The 20,491-nt window shown below is 44.1% G+C and overlaps 1 protein-coding gene across 4 annotated transcripts in view; it reads right to left on the bottom strand.

Moving 5' to 3' along the window:
• LOC105498836 (receptor tyrosine kinase like orphan receptor 2) overlaps positions 1–20,491 on the bottom strand; it is a 219,246-nt gene that overhangs the window by 16,065 nt on the left and 182,690 nt on the right. For all 4 annotated transcript variants that reach the window (XR_011612326.1, XR_003013424.2, XM_011771189.3 and 1 more), the window contains exons 3-4: positions 15,331–15,618; positions 14,180–14,210 (exon numbers count right to left, since the gene is read on the bottom strand). Coding sequence is in view for 2 of the 4 variants with exons in the window: in XM_011771189.3 (XP_011769491.2) it covers positions 14,180–14,210; positions 15,331–15,618 (319 nt within the window). In the remaining 2 variants the exon portion in view is untranslated. The remainder of the gene's footprint in view (positions 1–14,179; positions 14,211–15,330; positions 15,619–20,491) is intronic.

Below are 20,491 nucleotides of genomic sequence, written 5' to 3'. Positions count from 1 at the left end.
AGGGAGTATGGAACAAAAAGAGGAGGACTGATTAAGCGTGAAGATGGTTCTTGAGGTGAAGAGTACACAGGGATGGGTACGTGTTTGTGTATACGTGCACACACCCAGAACATCAGTACATGTTTCACCTTACCCTTGAACTATTTAATACATCAGAGACACTATGGCAATGCCCCTGCAAACTTCCCTTGTTTGCAAGTAAGGCTTTTATGATAACGATGACAATCTAGAAGGTGAACAGCAGAAATATTTGAAAGGAGAAAAGCAATACACAAATGTATTCTCTACTATGTTCCAAGGTGATGGGAGGGACTCCAAGAAGTCCAAGCCTCAAAGAACTCACAGAATGACATACATGCATGCCCACTCTACACAGAAGTGTGACCTGGCCCTGCTGCATGGAGAGCACAGACCACGTGTCACAGGCACAGGAGGTCAGAAGAGGGAAAGGCACGGGCAGGCTGTTCTCCCTCCTGCTCCTCCCGGTCCCCACGGGGACAGCCTGCATGGATGGGAGGAGGGCGCAGTCCTTTTCCAGGTCCCCAGGTTGGAGTTTGTGGTAAATTATTTTCTGCAGAAACTGTTGGTCTGGCTTCACCCAATGAAAGCCATCGTGATAAGTATCCTGGAGGATTTTAAAGTGGTGCTCAGCACCCTCCAGAGGTCCAGTGACGCCAGTGAGCCACAGCAGACACATCAGGGGGCTGCGACTGCTGGTGGAAGAGGGGACTGAAGATGCTAGGACAAGCCTTGCATGAGCACGTCAGGCCTGTAGTTCAGTAGCTTCTTTTCCAACAAATCTGGAACCTACTCCATAAGCCTGAGAGCACTCGGCTTTCCACCCTACATCCATTTAGAGCAGACCATCCCCAAATGAAATCTGAATTCTGTTCCATTTAAGGCCAGGCACAGTGGTTCATGTCTGTAATCCCAGCAATTTTGGAGGCCAAGGCTGGTGAATCACTTGAGCCCAGGAGATCAAGACCAGCCTGGGCAACATGGTGAAACCCCGTTTCTACAAAATATACCAAAATTAGCTGGGCATGGTGGCACGTGCCTATAGTCTCAGCTACTCAGGAGGCTGAAGTGGGAGGATCACTTGAGTTGGGAGACAGAGGCAGCAGTGAGCTGAGATCGAACTACTGGACTCCAGCCTGGGTGACAGAGCAAGACCCTGTCTTTAAATTAAAAAAAAAAAAAGAACGTGTTCAATTTAACCAAATGGACTTAAAATCCCTATCTGAACTCTCTTGCTAAGGCAGAGGCTGAACACTTGCAATAGCAGAGACCTTCTCAAGCTTCTGCAGAAAACCCTTTTCTCAAAGAACAGAACCTGGAGCCATAAATAAATCAAAGAAGGGGCTGGGCGCGGTGGCTCACGCCTGTAATTCCAGCACTTTCGGAGGCCGAGGCGTGTGGATCACGAGGTCAGGAGATCAAGACCATCCTGGCTAACACGGTGAAACCCCGTCTCTACTAAAAATACAAAAAATTAGCCAGGCGTGGCGGTGGGCGCCTGTAGTCCCAGCCACTTGGGAGGCTGAGCTAGGATAATAGTGTGAACCCGGGAGGCAGAGCTTGCAGTGAGCCAAGATCGCGCCACTGTAGTCCAGCCTAGGTGACAGAGTGAGACTCTGTCTCAAAATAATAATAATTCAAAGAAGGAGATTTTGGTGTTAACTCCAGCTCACCAGCCATTGCATCCTTGGGTTACGGGTTCCTTAAAGGTAGTTTAAATGGGCAGCACATATGTTAACAATGAGCGCCTGCCTGTCTCGCTTTCACTCATTTTGAGCTGACGTTAACTGCTGATTAGACGCTGGCCACACTACCAACATAAATGGAAGTCCCCTCTGCCCGGGTATGTGCTGGACATGCCCCTGTCTGGAGGCGGGCTCCGGGTGCTTGTCCACTCTTGCTGGAAAAATCATTAAGACCTGCCTGATCGGATTAATGTCAGCTATGCCTAAGCTATGAGATTCAGCTCAGTCTCCTGGGATGACGCCACCAATGTGAGCAATTTCTTTCCTACCTTGCAAGAGTCAAGGAAGAGAAGGTTGTTCCCCCTGTTGCAGGCTTCTCCCCGGCCGCTGGTCAGGTGCCCACAGGACCGAGAGAGCAAGGGGGTGTAAGGAAGATGACAAGGGGGTGGGGAGTCTCCCGCCATCACACCCCGCTTACACATCTCTCACTGACGTGGGCTTTCAATCTGAATAGACAATATCTAGGCTGCGTGTGGTGGCTCACGCCTATAATCCCAGCACTTTGGGAAGCTGAAGCGGGCGGATCATGAGGCCAGGAGATCGATCATCCTGGCTAACATGGTGAAACCCCGTCTCTACTAAAAATACAAAACCTAAATTAGCCGGGCGTGGTGGCAGGTGCCTGTAGTCCCAACTACTGGGGAGGCTGAGGTAGGAGAATGGCGTGAACCTGGGAGGTGGAGCTTGCAGTGAGCCGAGAATATGCCACTGCACTCCAGCCTGGGTGGCAGAGCTAGACTCTGTCTCAAAAGAAAAAAAAAAAAAAGATATATATATATATCTCTCCAAAAAGCCAGACAGAAGTGCTTGGGAAATGGCATCTTTGCTTTTGAATTGTCTGAGAAAACAAGTGGGAGTTGCTTTCTATTTTCAAACAATTATATTTTATCTTTATCTGGCACATTTAGAGCCTTGGACAAGGAACAGAGCTGGAGAGAGTCTGTTAAGTGAATCCCTGGGAAAGCAAGGAAAGGGCTGAGACGGAATTTGGCAGCTATAAAATTCCTTCAGCAACGTAAGTGCAGTAGACATGCTCCCCAGCTGGCGGAGCATCACGTTTCAGAAACGCAGTGTGGAAATCCCCTGCCCTCACGCTGCCAGGCACTGATCCAAAGCCTGAGAGGACATGGATGAAGAAGAAACTTCTACACCAAGAAGTGACTGTCAAGGAGGAGAGAGGGCGCTAAAAAATGACAACCCGGCCGGAAGCGGTGGCTCACGCCTGTAATCCCAGCACTTTGGGAGGCCGAGGTGGGTGGATCACGAGGTCAGGCGATCGAGACCATCCTGGTCAGCATGATGAAACCCCATCTCTACTGAAATACAAACAATTAGCTGGGTGTGGTGGTGCACGCCTGTAGTCCCAGCTACTCGGGAGGCTGAGGCAGGGGAATCGCTCAACCCAGGCGGAGGCTGCAGTGAGCAGAGATTGTGCCATTGCACTCCAGCCTGGTGACAGAGCAAGACTCTGACTCAAATAATAATAACAACAACAATAATAATAATAATGTAAAATAATGACAACCCTGGGTAAGATAAGCAACAGGAGAGGGGTAGGAGATCGGGGAGAAACAGAAGCAGGGGCCAGCAGACTGTGATGGAAGGTGCTCCTCCACCGAGACTGGCAAGATGGTGGGGTGGATCCACAGCCTTCCCCTAGATGACACATGCTGAGAATAAACCTTCATAGGTATTAATAATGACGGAGCTTTAAAGGAAACTAAGGCTTTTTTAAGGTTGAAAAGGAATCCATGTCAAAATTCAAATGTAGCTACACATTGTGTACGAAGTTAACATTTTTCCCCTATTGTTTTGTTACAAAGTAGTAACCCACCGCGCCCGGCCTATAGTCTGCATTTAGATGTGTGTATCTATCCTCAAATTACCTTATTGATGATTGCCTACTTAGTCACCTACTGCTCGTATCACATAACCTTAAAGCAAATTCAGTTTCTCGCTTTTATTCTGTTTCTGTACTATGGGACTTAAGGAAAGTTGTATTTTCTAGAAAATAGAACTTATCATAAAAAGATGTTACTGAGAAAAAAATTAGACTGGCTTCCCTCCTTCAAGCTCTGTCTGAATTAAGTTGAACTTGATTAGGTTGGTGGTCTGAGGGCTTTATTATCAAATGCCAAATGTCAGCCTTTTGCCCAAGTTTGTCAGCAATAAGGCGGCTTGGTTTTTTTTTATTTTTGTTATTTTTTTTAAACATGGAGTCTTACTCTGTTGCCCAGGCTGGAGTGCAGTGGTGTGATCTCGGCTTACTGCAACTTCTACCTCCCAGGTTCAAGCAATGCTCGGGCATCAGCCTCCCAGCACCTGGGATTACAGGCGCACGCCACCACACCCAGCTAATGTTTGTATTTTTAGTAGAGAGAGAGTTTCACCAAGTTGGCCGGGCTGGTCTCCATCTCCTGACTTCAAGTGATCGGTCTGCCTTGGCCTCCCAAAGTGCTGAGATTACAGGCCTGAGCCACCATGCCTGGCCTGGCTTGGTTTCTGCTGACGTCATTTCTAATTACCGGCTTCTTACTTGGCACTTTCAATTTTATAGTGCTGTTTTCCTGTAATTAGGATAAACGCTGAACTAGACTTATGAAAACTCCCCCAAAATAGCAATGGAAGGAGTCTGGGCTGGCAGCTGGCCGAATTCCATGTAGACACACTCGGCGAGAGGTGCCTTCAAATCATCCCCATGGAGAGGCTCATTATGTGGGTGAACATGTGGGGCTGGAGAAGTCAGACTTGGAAACAAGGAGTCCCGGGTCACAAGCGTCTGGATGGAGAACGGTTGACGTCTTGGAATTAACTGATGCTTGTTTCCATAAGAAAATAACAGGGCCATGGCCCCAGGAAGGTGATTTCCCAGAGGCCAATAATTAACACAACTTTTCATTATTCAAAAGAACACCACACTTTCCTTGAGCAGGTGTGTGTGTGTGTGAGAAGCACAATATGCATGCACACACCTGTGGGCCACGGGGTGGGTCCAGGGCAGCAACACAGGCCAGCCAAGGGCTCTGGTGCTCTGACTTCACGAAGGCAGCACTCCCCACCCCACCACCTTCCTCCCGCGAGAAGCAGGACCTGTGTTTGGGCCTACACTCATCTGAATGTGCCACTTCTCAGCAGAGCAGGAAACATGAAATATGAGACAGGCAGCTTAGCATTAACCCCCAAGCACAACCAGCACTGCTGCTGAGTCAGCTTGGATAACCCTGGCCTCGGAAACTCCATCTGTGGAGGCACCACCTTTTCTTCAAGCTTCGTTCTCCATATACACACCCTCCTCGCCCCCAATTTAACAGGGATAGAAGGGAAAGCAATGTCTTACGGTGGTAAATCCTTTAACCTTCAAGGATATCCACCTCCCTCAACATGCACAAGCTTTAGTCCCACACACCACAGCGCCCACGCGTGTGGATGGGCCAGGACAGCACCCAAGGAAGAGCCGTGAGTGGAAGCCCTGTGTCAGCAACCATCAGAGTTCATGGCTGAGAATCCACGGTACCGTGTCTTGCTGTCACACTGCACACAGGGCTAAGCCAAGGCGATACTACTGTTTGCTGTTCAACTCTCCCTTTATACAGAGAGGACACACCTCTTGACCAACAACGGAAGAATGCTAACTGTTGTGCATTTTCTATGGAAGTGGCCCAAAAGAGGTGCCACTGATAGGATAAACTGGTCAAGAAAAAGAATCAGAGAACCTATGGATTGTTATTTTAAGCTCACTGATTCTCTCCTTCTGTCTTCGTTTGGTTATGGTCCGGAGATATCATAAGCACATCATTATGGCGGGGCGGGGGAAGAGTCAGTCTACTGAAGCACAGTCGGGGTCACTGGGGAAAAGAGACTCATGGCGGCAGAAAGATGACAGCCAGTGGGCTGCTACTATGCACTACAAAGTCAAAGAATGTCCTCGCGTGGAAAAGCCCTCTGCCAGAAAGCACAGTGGTGGTTACCAGAGGCTGGGACTGTGGAACTGGGGAGATGTTGGTTAAAGGATACAAAATTTCAGTTAGAAGGAGGACTAAGTGAAGAGATGGGTTTTACAACATGACTATAGTGAATAACAATGTATTGGAGATCACCTGGGGTCAGGAGTTCAAGACCAGCCTGGCCAACATGATGAAACCCTGTCTCTACTTAAAAAAAAAAAAAAAAAAAAAAACATATACACACACACACACACACACACACACACACACACACACATACATACTATATATATATATAAAAATTAGCTAGGCGTGGTGGTGCACGCCTGTAATCCCAGCTACTCGGGAGACTGAGGCAGAAGGATTGCTTGAACCTGGGAGGCAGAGGTTTCAGTGAGCCGAGATTGTGCCACCACTGCACTCCAGTCTGGGCGACAGAGCAAGATACCATCTAAAAAAAAAATTGCTGAAGAAAATAGACTTTAAGTGTTTTCACTACAAGAAAATGAGGAGTATGTCAAGTGAGGCATGTGTCCATTAACTTGATTTAGCCATCCCACAATGTATACATATATCAAAACATTGTGTTGTATATATAGATAATTTTTATTAATATATAAAGGTGGGAATAGAAAAATGTATTTGTAGAAAACTTTAATTCCCCCATAGAAAAAAATCCAAAAGATACTTCAGGAAAAAATAATGAAATGAAAAAGTTCAACAAAGTTGTAGGTATAAGATTTGTATCTAAAATTTAATGCCTTTCTCAACTACCACTAGCACACAATTTAAAAATAAAATTTTGGAGAGACAGATATCAGTATCATTAGCAGAATCAATGAACCACCTGGAAACATACTTAAGAAAGGCGTGCCGGGTCGTCATGGAGAAAATTCTAAAACCATATTGCAAAGGGCACAGAGGCCGGGCGTGGTGGCTCACACCTGCAATCCCAGCACTTTGGGAGGCCGAGGCACGTGGATCACCTGAGGTCAGGAGACCAGACTGACCAGCATGGTAGAACCCGGCCTCTACTAAAAATACAAAAATCAGCCAGGCGTGGTGGCAGGCATCTGTAATCCCAGCTACTCAGGAGGCTGAGGCAGAGAATCTCTTGAACCTGGGAGGCGGAGGTTGCAGTGAGCCAAGATGGTGCCATTGCACTCCAGCCTGGGCGACAAGAGCGAAACTCCATCTCCAAAGAAAGAAAAGAAAAAAAATAAGAAAAGCACACAGACAACTTAAAGAAATATCAAACTACAAACTAGAAACAGCAGCATCAGTTCTCTCCTAATCAATCAAACTTCTATTCAATTCCAATACAAAGACATAAAATTCACAAGGAAAAGTACAAGGCAAATAACAGGAAAGACAATTTAGAAAAATGGTATGGTAATAAGGTGGGTCAATCATCAGCTCAGGCTGCCATAACTAATACCATAGACTGGGTGGCTTAAGCAACAGAAATGTTTTTTCTCACACTCTGGAGGCTGGAAGTCCAACATCAAGGTGCCAGCCAATTTGGCTCCTGGTGGGGGTTCTCCTCCTGCCTTCCAGATGGCACCTGAGATCTCTATGTCTCTTCCTCTTGTACAGTTCTCTTAGGTCAGGGCTCCACCCTTATGACCTTATTTAACCTTAATCACCTGGCAAAGGTCCTGTCTCCAGTACAGGCTCTGTCACCACATGAATTTGGTGGGAAACACTTCGGTCCACAGCAGTAGAGGAGGGCATCGTTCCCCACATATGGACAGATAACTTTACAAAGCTGCACTGTTAGAATACTGTGGAATTAGTCCAGGAACAGAAGCTATAGGGACAAAACAGCCTATAAGCAGACCTACATCTACAGAAATTTCACATAGGGCAGGGCTGATACTAAATTTAATGACTACAGATTAGGTCATTCATTAGATGATGCCAAGACTCCAGGCCATCTGTAGAGAAAAACATCATAGTAGAATACTAGTTTATACCAGCATAAACATAAATTCTAGATGGAGTAATAACTATGGAAAGGCATATATCTAGAAATTATTTTGAAACTCTTATAAAGCAAGAAAAACAAATATTCCTTTTTTTGTTTTTTTTTTGAGACTAAGTATTGCTCTGTCGCCCAGTGATGTGCAGTGCCATAATCTTGGCTCACTGCAACCTCCACCTCCTGGGTTCAATCAATTCTCCTGTCTCCGCCTTCTGAGTAGCTGGAATTACAGACGTGCACCACCATGCCCGGCTAATTTTTATATTTTTAGTAGAGACCGGGTTTCACGATGTTGGCCAGGCTGGTCTCAAATTCCTGATCTCAGGTGATCCAGTCGCCTTGGCCTCCCAAAGTGCTGCGATTACAGGCGTGAGCCACCACACCTGACTGAAAAACATATATTCTAACAAAAACATGGACAAAGTGCAGTCTATTTGAGTTATCTGCCATAGTTATTTTCTATAATGTCAAGACAAACACTGAGTTAGTGAATATTGAGCCACTGTTCACAGAGTTAGCTTTCTGAGAGCCCCTGGTTACAACATTTGCTTCAACCAATCAATACACACCTTGTTTTATGTACATTTTTGGTTAAAGACATCTATATTACTGATTCGTGGAAAAGGCACAGCCTCTAACACGCGTCTTCTCCGTAAAGCACATCACAGCTCCCTGCACTTGGGACACCAGATAGCACTTCAGCGCCACGCCTAGGAGTCATTCACCACAGCAAAATCACCAACAGAAAGCACACAAATAGGAAAAATAGTGACACAAATAGTGACACTAAGTAGACAGAAAGGATGCGTGTTCGCAGCATGAGGACTAGAACAAGAAGGTGGCGTTGTTTCCTTCGGTCTCAGCTGGAAACATGTGTCAGGGAGCTCAGGTTTTCTCCACTCTGTGCGTGTCCAAGAATGACCATGAAAACATCACGCGTGTTGATTTGGGGGACACGAAGTTTAGTGAATAAGCACATCTGCAAATATGGAATCTGCAAATAATGAGGATAGGCTGGATACACACAGGCAATGCAATGGCTTTTAAAACGACAAAATGATGCTCGACCTCACTATTTACTGGTGAAATGTAATGTAAAATTACTATTTGACACCTAAGATGCTGGCAACATTTTAAGTTCTGATAATACCATGTGCTGGAAAACATGAGGAAATAACAACTCACGTGAGGCTATGAATGACTTGGCCATCACAGAGGGCAATCTGGCCATTCCTGGGAGAGGTGGGTGATGCACACCTGTAAACCTGCTTCCTGATCTCTGTCCCTGGAGGACTTTCGCCCACAGGGACAAAGAGACATGAGATGGACAGTCACTATAAGAGGGTCCCTATCAGCGAAAAGAACTAACCTTCACTCAGCAGCCAATGCAAGATTAAAGTGGAAACTGACTCACAGAATGGAATACTGTGTATTAGTTAAAATGAATTTAACCTACATGTATGAACATGGACTTTCAGACTGGAAAGTCTTCCACATCAACCTCCCAAAAAAGTCTAGTTATACATCATTGACAGGAGACCTACATAAAACAGAACACAGAAAGGTGAAAAACTAAAGAGTGGGACAGGAATCATAAAAAAGGTTCCCGGCAAATGCAAATTTAAAAAGCATAGGAATGCCCATCACGATGGAACAGTCACATGCTCTGCACATGAACTCTATTATTGTTAGGCAAAACTGAATTCAAGGCAAAAAGCATTAAAAGGGACTGTAAAAAGAAACCGAAAAACCCCACAAAAACCTGTATAACCTTAACAATAGATAGCTAATAGAAACTAGCAAATCCAGAATGAGTGTGGGTGACTTTCACAAATCCTCAGGTATCTGGTACCCATGTGGACAAAAAAAATACAGATACTTTTGGCCAGGCGCAGTGGTTCATGCCTGTAATTCCAGCATTTTGGGAGGCCGAGGCAGGTGGATCACGAGGTCAGGAGATTGAGACCATCCTGGCTAATGCAGTGAAACCCCGTCTCTACTAAAAATACAAAAAAATTAGCCAGCCATGGTGGCGGGCGCCTGTAGTCCCAGCTACTCAGGAGGCTGAGGCAGGAGAATGGCGTGAACCCGGGAGGCGGAGCTTGCAGTGAGCAGAGATGGCACCAGTGCACTCCAGCCTGGGCAGCAGAGCAAGACTCCGTCTCAAAAAAAAAAAAAGATACTTTTAATAACATACTTATACTCAATCTCATAGATGAGTCAAGAAATGTGCAGCCACATCAAAGCATACTTATTTTTGAAACAATAGGCAAGATTCACAAAAATTGACCATGTCTCACTGGTTACAAAGAAACATCTCAATAAATAATCAAGAGTAAAACATAAACAGCCCATATTCCCTAATAATAATGCAACAGAAGTCAGAAAACAGTATCAAACAACAAAAGCCTAAATGCGTGGTGGAAGCAGGGAGATGGTATTCAGAGGAAACTTTACAGCTTTAAATATATTTACTTGAAAATGTATAAATCACTAGTAAAAATTACTCTTTCAAAAGGCTGGAATGATATAAAAGTCACTTGAATCACTGCATACACTGGAATAGCTGCACTTAAAAAGGCTTACCGCACCGATGTTGGGAAATATGTGGAGTGATCACGTGTCTCCCACACTGTGGGTGGAGGTAAAAAGAGTTTAGGAGAAGGTCCAGGAATGTCTTAAAAATTAAGCACACACATGCCCTATAATCCAGCAGTTCTGTGCCTAGGTAACACTAACAGAAATGAAAATACATGTCCACAAAAAACTTGTATAGAGTATTCCTACACAAGGAACTTTATTCATACTAGTCAAGCCTGGAATCTGCTTAGGTGTCCACCAACCACCTAGTGTGTTCATACAGTGAAATACTATTCAGCAATAAACAGCTATAACCTTCGGATATGTGTACAACACAGATGAATCTCAAAAGCACTGTGCTAAAAGGATACCAGGCTTAAGTGGCTACATGCTGAAGGATTTCATTTCTGTGATGTTTAATAACAGGAAAACTAATCCATTACTTAAAAAATCAGAATAGTGGATGCCTGGGGTAGAAGGGAGTTGGCTAGGAAGTTGCACGACAGAACCTGCAGGCGTGACAGAGATTCTGTACCTGGACAGGGTGTTTGGATCGCAGAGATGTATGCATTTGTCAGACCTTATTAGTGCTATACTTAAGACGTGTGCATTTCATTGGTATGCAAATTTTAACTGAAGAAGAAGCAGCAAAAATCATACACAGATACTGCAATCTCATTAATGATACACATGCTGAAGTATTTCAGGGTAAATGTACAAGTATCTGCAACTCAGTGAAATGAACGAAAAATTTGATTGATGGATAGATGGAGGCTGGTTGGAACGATAAGTGATAAAGTTAGCACAGTAAAATGTAAATGCTAGCATCTAGTTGGTGAGTCTATAGGAACCCACTATTAAATTATTTCAACTGTATGTTTGAAATTTTTCATTATAAAATGTTAAGAAAAAGAAAACACCTTGGAACACAAAGCAAAGTAGTCCTTAATGAGAAAATTCAATTTAGATATTAATTCTCATCAAACTGACCTAAACATTCATTGTCATTCCAATCAAACTATCGTCAGAATTTTTCAAGGAAATTAGGATATTCTTTAACAAGACACAACATGAAAAACAAATTATTCATTTGTAAAAGTTTTAATGTCTATATGATCAAGAAATAAGACATAAAGAATTATCAAAATTCATTAAGAAACAATGTAAAGGAAAAACGAGCAAAGAATATGAAGTGGCAATTGACAAAGAGGAGACATGAGTGCCAAGCAACATGTGTCCACATGCTCAGCCTCACTAGTAACCAGGGAAATGGAGAACAAAGCGGGTCACTTATTCATTTTCCATCCTTCCAGTGGTGGAAGTTAACAAGTTTGGAAGTCATCTTATGGAAGATAAGGAGAAATGGGTCCTTTGCCGTTGTGTCGGGAAGGTTACCTATGAATGGCCAATTTGCAGTATCAGTTATAAAAAGGGGGTGCCTGTGCCCCTGCAGCTTTTCCTCTTCAGAATCTCTCCTAGAGAAACCCAGCCACAGGTCTCAGGGCCAGGGCAGGGAGACGCGGTGGCACGAGTGGCTGGGATGAGGCTTCCCTGATAGGAATGCCCATCGGGATGGAACAGTCACATGCTCTGCACATGAGTCCAGAAAGAGGGAAAGAGAGCATCTGGAAACTTCAAACACACTGAGATGGAAAGATTTCTATGAATGGTTAACTAAACATGTCAAGTAGTAAAAAAGTACATAAAACTGTTAAGAGGTATTTCTTTTTAAAAATAGTTTTATGTTTATTGTCAAATAGCACTCCAGAAATTTCTCACTGATCGTGTATAGGTAAGCGCATTTCTTCATTGCCTCAGTAATACTGAGTAATTTCTGTTCTTTTACACCTTTTTTCAAGTTGATTGTTTTCTTAAGATGGATTTCCTTGAGTAGATGTATGTATGTACTGAGTGCCTAGAAACTCCCTGGATGATTTACCTTCATGACAAGGGAGGTGGGAGGCCTGGAAGTATGGGAGGTCAGGCAGGACTTTCCGAAACTGCCCCAGTCATTTACATCAATGTGTGGATTAAATCCGTAACTTAAAATGAGAAGAAAGTCAATGTAAAAATATTGTGAAATAATTTATATAAATATATATATAAATTTACAATTTGTATATAAATACATGAATATATTCAATATTTAATTATAGCTCTGTATGTTCTATATTTACAATATATTATCTAGTTACATAAGATATTTATGTAAATATATATAAATGAACTATAAAAGTTTTATTTATAAAATACACAAATATAGGCCAGGTGCAACAGCTCATGCCTGTAATCTCAGCACTTTGGGAGGCCAAGGTGGATGGATCACTTGAGGTCAGGAGTTCAAGACCAGTCTGGCCAACATCGTGAAACCCCGTCTCTACTAAAAATACAAACATTAGCTGGGCGTGGTGGTGCGCACCTGTAATTCCAGCTACTTGGGAGGCTCAGACACGAGAACTGCCTGAACTTGGCAGGCAGAGGTTGCAGTGAGTGGAGATTGCACCACTGCACTCCAGCCTGGGTGACAGGGCGAGACTCTGTCTTGAAAAATAAAATAACTGAAATAAAATACATAAATATAAAATAAGCGGAAACAGTAGTTTGACTTTTGAAATGACTTATATGCCTTTTCCAAAGCCCCATAATTGTGCTCATGATGCAATTTCTTCTTTCCTTACTCTGTGTCTAAAGGATTATTAAGGAAAAATGCTCCATCACTATTGCTTAGCACAGAATCTTCCCAAGTATCTTCCCTCTAGGTCAGGTGTGGTGGCACACACCTACAATCCCAGTGATTTGGGAGGGTGAGGCGGGAGGATTGCTCGAGGCAAGACTTTGTGACCAGTCTGGACAGCATAGTGAGACCCCATCTCTACAAATATAAGAAAAAAATTATCTGGGTGTGTGGTGGCACGTGCCTATAGTCCCAGCTACTTGGGAGGCTGAAAGGGGGAGGATGGCTTGAGCCCAGGAGTGCAAGACTGCAGTAAGCTGTGATTGTGCCACTGCACTCCAGTCTGGGTGAAAGAGCCAGGCCTGGCTAAAAAGAAAATCTGCCCTCTGTAAGCAAGCTGCTGATGTCTGCTGAGATAGGTCGCAGCCCTGCCGAGCCTGCAGCAGCACACCATGGGTGGATAATGGATACGAGGCCCAGGGAAACAGAAATCAGCCAACACTGCACACTTTACCCACCACTTCACCAAGCACTGCTCTCCAATAGGCCTGAGGAGGAAACGCAGGAGACCTGGACAGTCACTGCTCAGCTCAAACACAGGCAACGAATGAGCACTCCTCTGTGTACACGATGGGAGAACGTGGGCCGTTCAGAGGGGACACTCCCAAGACAGCCTGGCCACAGTGGACAACCTCGTGCTGGGAAAGCAGAGGCCTGAGTTCAAAGCCACTGCTGCCAGCAGCTCTCGAAGGAGTGTAAGCCTGGCTGTGAGCCTCGGTCTCCTCATCTGCAAGGTGGGGTTGAGACCCCCGCCCACTGTCACAGGGTGGCCCAAGGCTCAGGGGCACACATTCATTAACTGCAGCTGGTGGTGCTGGGATTTCAGAGTGAATTATGTCCCTGTTTCCAAACGTACTAATGAGCCGAGATCCTTCCTGGTGCCCAGGCACCCTGGCCTGTATATTTATACTCCTCTCAGTAGCCCCGTGTAAAGTCATGATCACAGAAAGAAATTAACCATTTTTGGTTGTCTGACATTTTTTCTGTACAAGAAACATGGAAAATGTAAACGTTTCCCAACCCTAAGCAAGCACGTGGCCATCCCTGTATGAAACCCAGCCAACTTCTAGCAAATTCGGCAAAGACATGAGCTGGCAGGATTTAAAACCCAGATTCTTACATAACAAAAACCCTCAGAGCAGCAGAACATGGTTTGGGGGATATAGATACTTACTGAAAGTTATGATTTGGGCTGTGCGTTGGACCTAAAAAGAGGAAACAAAAAGACGAGTTATTAATACTCCATGATTTGGAATACGACCTTCTTCAAATCAGGCCAGTGGCAAACAGGCCGAAGCCAGCGGGCTCACTGGGGGGCAGCTGTCCTCGGGCCTCAGGCTCCGCTCGTGGTTACGTCAGCAAGGCTGGAAACCACAAACAAGGGAAGGGGTGCTTTGACACTGAGGGTATCTTTGTTTTTGGAGTTTTTGCCGTCCTTACTCTCTCTCTTCTCATCTAGTCTTTACACACAGAATCTGTTTTACCACTTGTGATCGGATGGCGTGGGCCTGGGTGGCATGACCGGGACGTTCACTGCCTGGGGGCTTTTCACGGCTGGGATGAAGGGGACACATTCCTTCCTGCCACTTAATTCCTTCACCAGGTGTGACGAGCACAGAGATTCAGAATCTCTGGTCATCGCGCTCAGCTCTCTCCCCACCCCAGCCAGGCCAGCCTCGGACCCTGCCCAGTTATCCTGCAGTGTGGCCACCCTCCCACGGATGCCTGACTTCCTAACACATGGCCTTCCTGATAAACACCTCGGCTCCCCGTGTGCGCCTGGGATTGTCTTCTGGGCTCCCGGTCTATAAACCACTCCATCTGCACCTATTTTCTTTTCTTTGGGACAGAGTTTCACTCTTGTCACCCAGGCTGGAGTGCACTGGCGCGATCTCGGCTCACTGCAACCTCCACCTCCCAGGTTCAAGCGATTCTCCTGCCTCAGCCTCCCGAGTAGCTGGGATTACAGGTACCCACCACCACGCCCAGCTAATTTCTGTATTTTTAGTAGAGATGGGGGTTTTGCCATGTTGGCCAGGCTGGTCTCAAAATCCAGACCTCACGTGATCCGCCCGCCTCGGCCTGCCGAACTGCTGGGATTACAGGCGTGAGCCACCACCTGGCCGTATTTTCTTTTATTACTAGTAAATGGGTAACAGGTCAAGCTGTGCCCTGGGGCACACGGGGAAGGCCCTAGGGAATGGTTTCACTGCTCTCCCCGCGTGCTGACTCGTGTGTTCAAATAGCAACCGGACCTCTTGCTCGGTGGCTGGGAACCTTCGTATCTGCCAACCCACACGACTTCAACTTCACTGCCCGACTCACCCAGCCGCACAAACAGGACGCCGGTGGCGGTAATGGTCTTCATCCCGTTGGTGGCCACGCACTGGTAGTAGCCAGTGTCTGTCGTGTCCAGGTCCTGGATTCGCAGTCGCGAGCCGTATTCTGTCTTCCGGATGATGATCCGCCGCGGCTCCTGCACCACCGGGGCGTCGTTCTTCAGCCACCGCACGTTGGGGGGTGGGTTTCCCGCCACCTTGCAGTGCAGAATTGCCGTCTGGCCTTGGACAATGGTGATATTGTTTACTGGCTCCAGAAAATTCAGAAAGTAACCTGTCAAGAAGAGGGGTCACAAAAGAACAAGCTTCAGTGAGGGCTGGAGGGAAGGGCCACCTGGGGGGTTCCGTTAGGAACTCCTCCAAGGGAAGTTTTCCATTTTCTGTCACCTACTAAAATAGGTTCTTGTTATCTGTGGTAATTATCTCCCAGAATGCTACAGGGAACACTGAATTAGTGAATACTGAACCACTGCTCCGACGGGAAACACAGAGTCAAATTCCTGCGAGCCTCTCGTCATAATATTTTCATCAACTAACCAATACGTAACCTTGGTTTATGTGTGTTTCTGTTTAAAGACACCATATTCAATGTGTACTGTTGATTTCTTCACATTGAACCCATGGCCAACAGCCTCATAACTCATGCCTGAACGAAGCTTCTCTCACACACATGATTTTCTCCATAAGGCACGTCACAGCCTTTTTGCACTTAGGAACACCAGACCACTTCAGCGCTGTGCCTGGGGGCCATCATAAACAGTAAAATCACCAACAAAAAGCCCAACTATGCAAGAAACGTGGTACTAAATAGACCAAGAAAAGGCCACATGTTCACAGTATGAGAGCAGAAGCCAGGAAGCCGACCATCGCCTTGTTCAACACCAGCTGGGACACAGATTTTTCACTGCCTTGGGCGTGTGTCTGTGAAAAGCCACAAAAGCACCACGAGTATTGATCTGGGGGTTACAAATAGACTTTAGGTATTAGGTGAACTCACAAATACGGAATCTGCAAATGATGAGGATCAACTGTGCTTCTCTTTCCAACACTACATCTAACCTGGGCTGGTCGAAATGATGTAAATTCACGCTCAGGAAGTCCCTCCTCCCCGCCTGCCACATCATTAAGCACAGAGCCACAGAAGTAAAATATAAAAAGAAGATGTGTGACAAAACATGGACATCCCCAAACCAAGCTAATCACTGTCCTGTAAACAGAACAGAAGTTACGGTGCTGAGGGCAGCTGAAGGCTTTGTCCAGAGCAGACAGAAGCAGTCCCGCGCTCACACACTAGGGGGCACACGGGGTCTTAAAGCACCCAGAATGGGGAGTGAGTGGGCTGCTCCTAAGATGGACTCTCACAAACGCACACCCTAGACCCCGCACATGTGCAGTTCACAATAGGGTTTGTACTCCTATGAGACTCTAATGCTGCTGCTGATCTGACAGGAGGTGGAGCTCAGGTGGTCATGTAACTGATGGGGAGTGGCTGCAAATACAGATGAAGCCTCACTTGCTCACCCTCTGCTCACCTCCTGCTGTGTAGCCCAGTTCCTAACAGGCCACGCGCCAGTAACCAGTCCATAGCCAGGAGGTTGAGGACCCCTGCCATAGACATTTCTTTTGGATAAATATAGAAATTGACCCTTCCTCAGAAAAGGACCTCTTAAAAAAGTATCAAAGAATTGAAACTCACAAGATCATCATATCACATCGAGACAATAAGACACCAGGCCCTCAATCATCATGATGGCTTCTTTACCCCTTCCATGTTCCTGTTTTCCCATACATAGCTACATTTCTTCCCTGCTATATAAAGCCCTCATTTTAGTCAGTTAGGGAGATGAATTTGAGGCAGACCTCATCTCCTCAGCTGCATCACTGGATTAAAGCCTTCTTTCTTGGCAATAATTTTTGTCTCAGTGATTGGCTTTCCGTGTGGTGAGCAGCAGGACCTAGACCAAACCCTGGTGTTTCAGTAACATTAGGGGCCCCCTCTTTCCTTGGCCAGTGGCTCCCCACTGCATCACTCCAACCTCTGCTTCCATTGCCACATCTACTGCTGAATCCAGTCTTCCAGCCCCGGTTTCCTAAGGACCTCTGTGGTTACACTGGGCCTACCCAGATAAGCCAGAATGATCCTCTCATCTCAAAATCATTAAATTAATCCCACCTGCAAGTTTTTAAAGATCTTGCCACTTTACTCAGCTATCTTAGTTATAACGGTTTCTGAGTTGATTGCCTTGGATTTTCTACATAGATAACATCTTCTTCAAATAACAATAACATAACCTTTTTGCTTTCAAAATTCATATCTCCCATATCTTTTTGCCTGTTTTTTCAGTATTTTTTGATTTAAAAAGGTTAAATGCTAAAATGCTGCAAACATACAGAAAAATACAGCTATCAAACGGTAACCATGAACAAAACGTATCGAGATTTGACATTAATTTTCCCATATTTTACTTTGAACACTTAAAAAAAATTCTAGAATGCAACCAAAACCTACTCTTGTTTCTTCTGCTCCAGAGAACTTGTATGCATTATTCCAATGCATATTTGTATTATTTTACGTTTTTAGAAATTTTTCCTGAAAGGTCCTATTTTTTAGTTGCTTCATTTCATCCATCTATGTTGGTTGATGTGCAACATTTATTTTTAATTACTGTGTAATAGAATGGTACATTATACAAACAAACCACAATTTCCTTATCCATTTCCCAGTTGAAGGATAGTAAGCTATTTCTACATTATTGCTATTATAATATTTAAAGACCACCTATATAGATATCTTGTCCTGTGCATATACAAGAGTCTCTCAAAAGTACACACATGACTGGATAAAGAAAATGTGGTACCTATACACCATGGAATACAATGCAGCCATTAAGAAAAATTATATCCTTTGCAGCAACATAGATGCAGCTGGAGGCCATTACCCTAAGCACAATAACACAGGAACAAAACCCCAAATACCTCATATTCTTACTTATAAGTGGGAGTAAAACATTGAGTACACATGGACATAAAGAAGGGAACAACAGACATCAGGGTCTCCTGGAGGACTGAAGGTAGGAGGAGGGTGGGGACTAAAAAACTACCTATTGAGTACTATGCTCATTATCAGGGTGACAAAATAATCTGTACACCAAACCCCCATGACACACAATTTACCCAAGTCACAAACCTGTACATGTACCCCTGAACCTAAAATAAAAGTTGGAAGGGGGGAAAAAATATTTAACCAGATGTGGTGTCATAGAGTCTTGAAATCTTTCATTGATCTGAGCCTCAAAAGTGCTTGAAACAATTTGTATTTCACTAGCAGTATCTGAATTAAAGTGCTTCCCTACAGCTGTGCTGGAATTTGGTGTTTGAGGGCTTTAAAATATTTGCCAATCTGATGGACATAAAATAGTTCTGCACTATTGTTTTAGTTCGCATCTTATGACTTCCTCGTGAGCTTCCACATTCTTTAGAATATTGCTCGTCATTGGGGTGCCCCTTCTGTAATTGTCTATTCATCTATCCTGATGCTTTTTCCAACTTCAGTAGTTAATTCATTTTATATCTTTTTCCTTTTCTATGTACGCATTAAGTGTAAAATTTTCCTTCCACTCTTCTTTAGCCATCCAATAAATTAATCTTCACATCATTAGTCAGACCCAAATATCGTGTAATGTATCTTATGACATTTTTAGCTATGAGTTATTTAAAGTGTGCTTTAATTGCACTGTTGTCACAGAACATGGTCTGTGTGGTGACAATTCTTTGAAGCCACTGAGATATGCTCCGCAGAGTCAGCTTCCTGGAGATGGTCCACAGATGCTTAGTAAGAACGTGCTTAGTCTACGTTCATGGCAGAGTTTTATTTTTAAGTGCCCATTTGATCAAGTTTGTTGATTTTGTTGTTCATATTTTTAGTATGTTTATCTACTAGACTCAAAGACTTTGCATTTGTCAAATAGCTTTTAGTAATTCTGTCAAGTTGAGTTGATAATATGGGAAATGATGGGGCTGAATGCACTCCCAACTTCAGTTTTATTACATCATTTGGTCCATATATCACTAAGCAACAATTCTGTCTAAAAGATTGTTTTATCTGATATTATTATAGCCATCCTCAGGAAACCTTTGGTTAACATAGCCCTACTTTTATCTTTTTAATATCTTCATCATTTTTATGATTCTGTATTAGACATAACTCTTATAAGTGGCATATAATTTTACATTTTGAGTCTATGTTTTTAACTGGTAAGTTTTATTTTTAATGTTTCCATTGCCTTTTGTTTTTTCTTTCCTATCTTCTATTGGATTTTTAAATTCTCCATTTTCCCCCTCTTCTTATTTGAAAGTTTTATATAAGTGGCTAGCTTAACTACTTTTTATAGGCATACCTCATTTAGCAAAGTCCCCCAATTACAAAAGGCTTTAAATGCTATGAGCTACACACACACACACACACACACACACAGAGAGAGAGAGAGAGAGAGAGAGAGAGAGAGAGAGAGAGAGAGAGATGTTGGAACTGCTTCCTAGTGCTTAGATACACTCTTGATTTTAAGTCTCCAATTATTGTTATCTTTACTGTCACGAGTATTTTGAGATCTACCAACTTGCTCACCAACTTCTTTCCTCACCAACACTTCTTGCACCTCACTCCTTCCTCTTAGGTTCAGTTGAGCTCATCCTGAATAACGTTCATTCTTTGGGTAAAGGACTAAGCCTGTAAACACTCTTAGTCTTGGTCTAAAAACATCCATGACTCTCACACTGGATGATAGTTTAGCTGGGTATAGAATTTGAGGCACTGCTGTCCTCTGGCTTTTATAGTGATTGTTGAAAGTCCTGCAGTTCTTGTTCCTTTGTAAGTATTCTGAACTTTCCCTTTCTTAGGCTATTTTCAATATTTTTCCTTTGTCTTTGCCATTCCAGATTGTCTATCATTAATAGTAAATTTATTTTTATTCCATCCTCCTCAGGTCTCAGTGCCCTTCCTCAAATCTGAAGATTTGTGCTTTCTGTCAAGTCTATAAAACCTCTATCAGTATTTCATAAAATATTAAATATCCTTCTAGATATATGCTGGTTTTCCTCATATGATAATTCCACTGTGCTCTCTCTGTACCTATTTTTAATACTCCTTA

Source organism: Macaca nemestrina, chromosome 14, assembly GCF_043159975.1.
Source record: "Macaca nemestrina isolate mMacNem1 chromosome 14, mMacNem.hap1, whole genome shotgun sequence".
Taxonomy (NCBI): Eukaryota; Metazoa; Chordata; class Mammalia; order Primates; family Cercopithecidae; genus Macaca; species Macaca nemestrina.
Note: the sequence above shows the minus strand (reverse complement) of the source record. Positions and strands in the feature narration are given on the sequence as shown.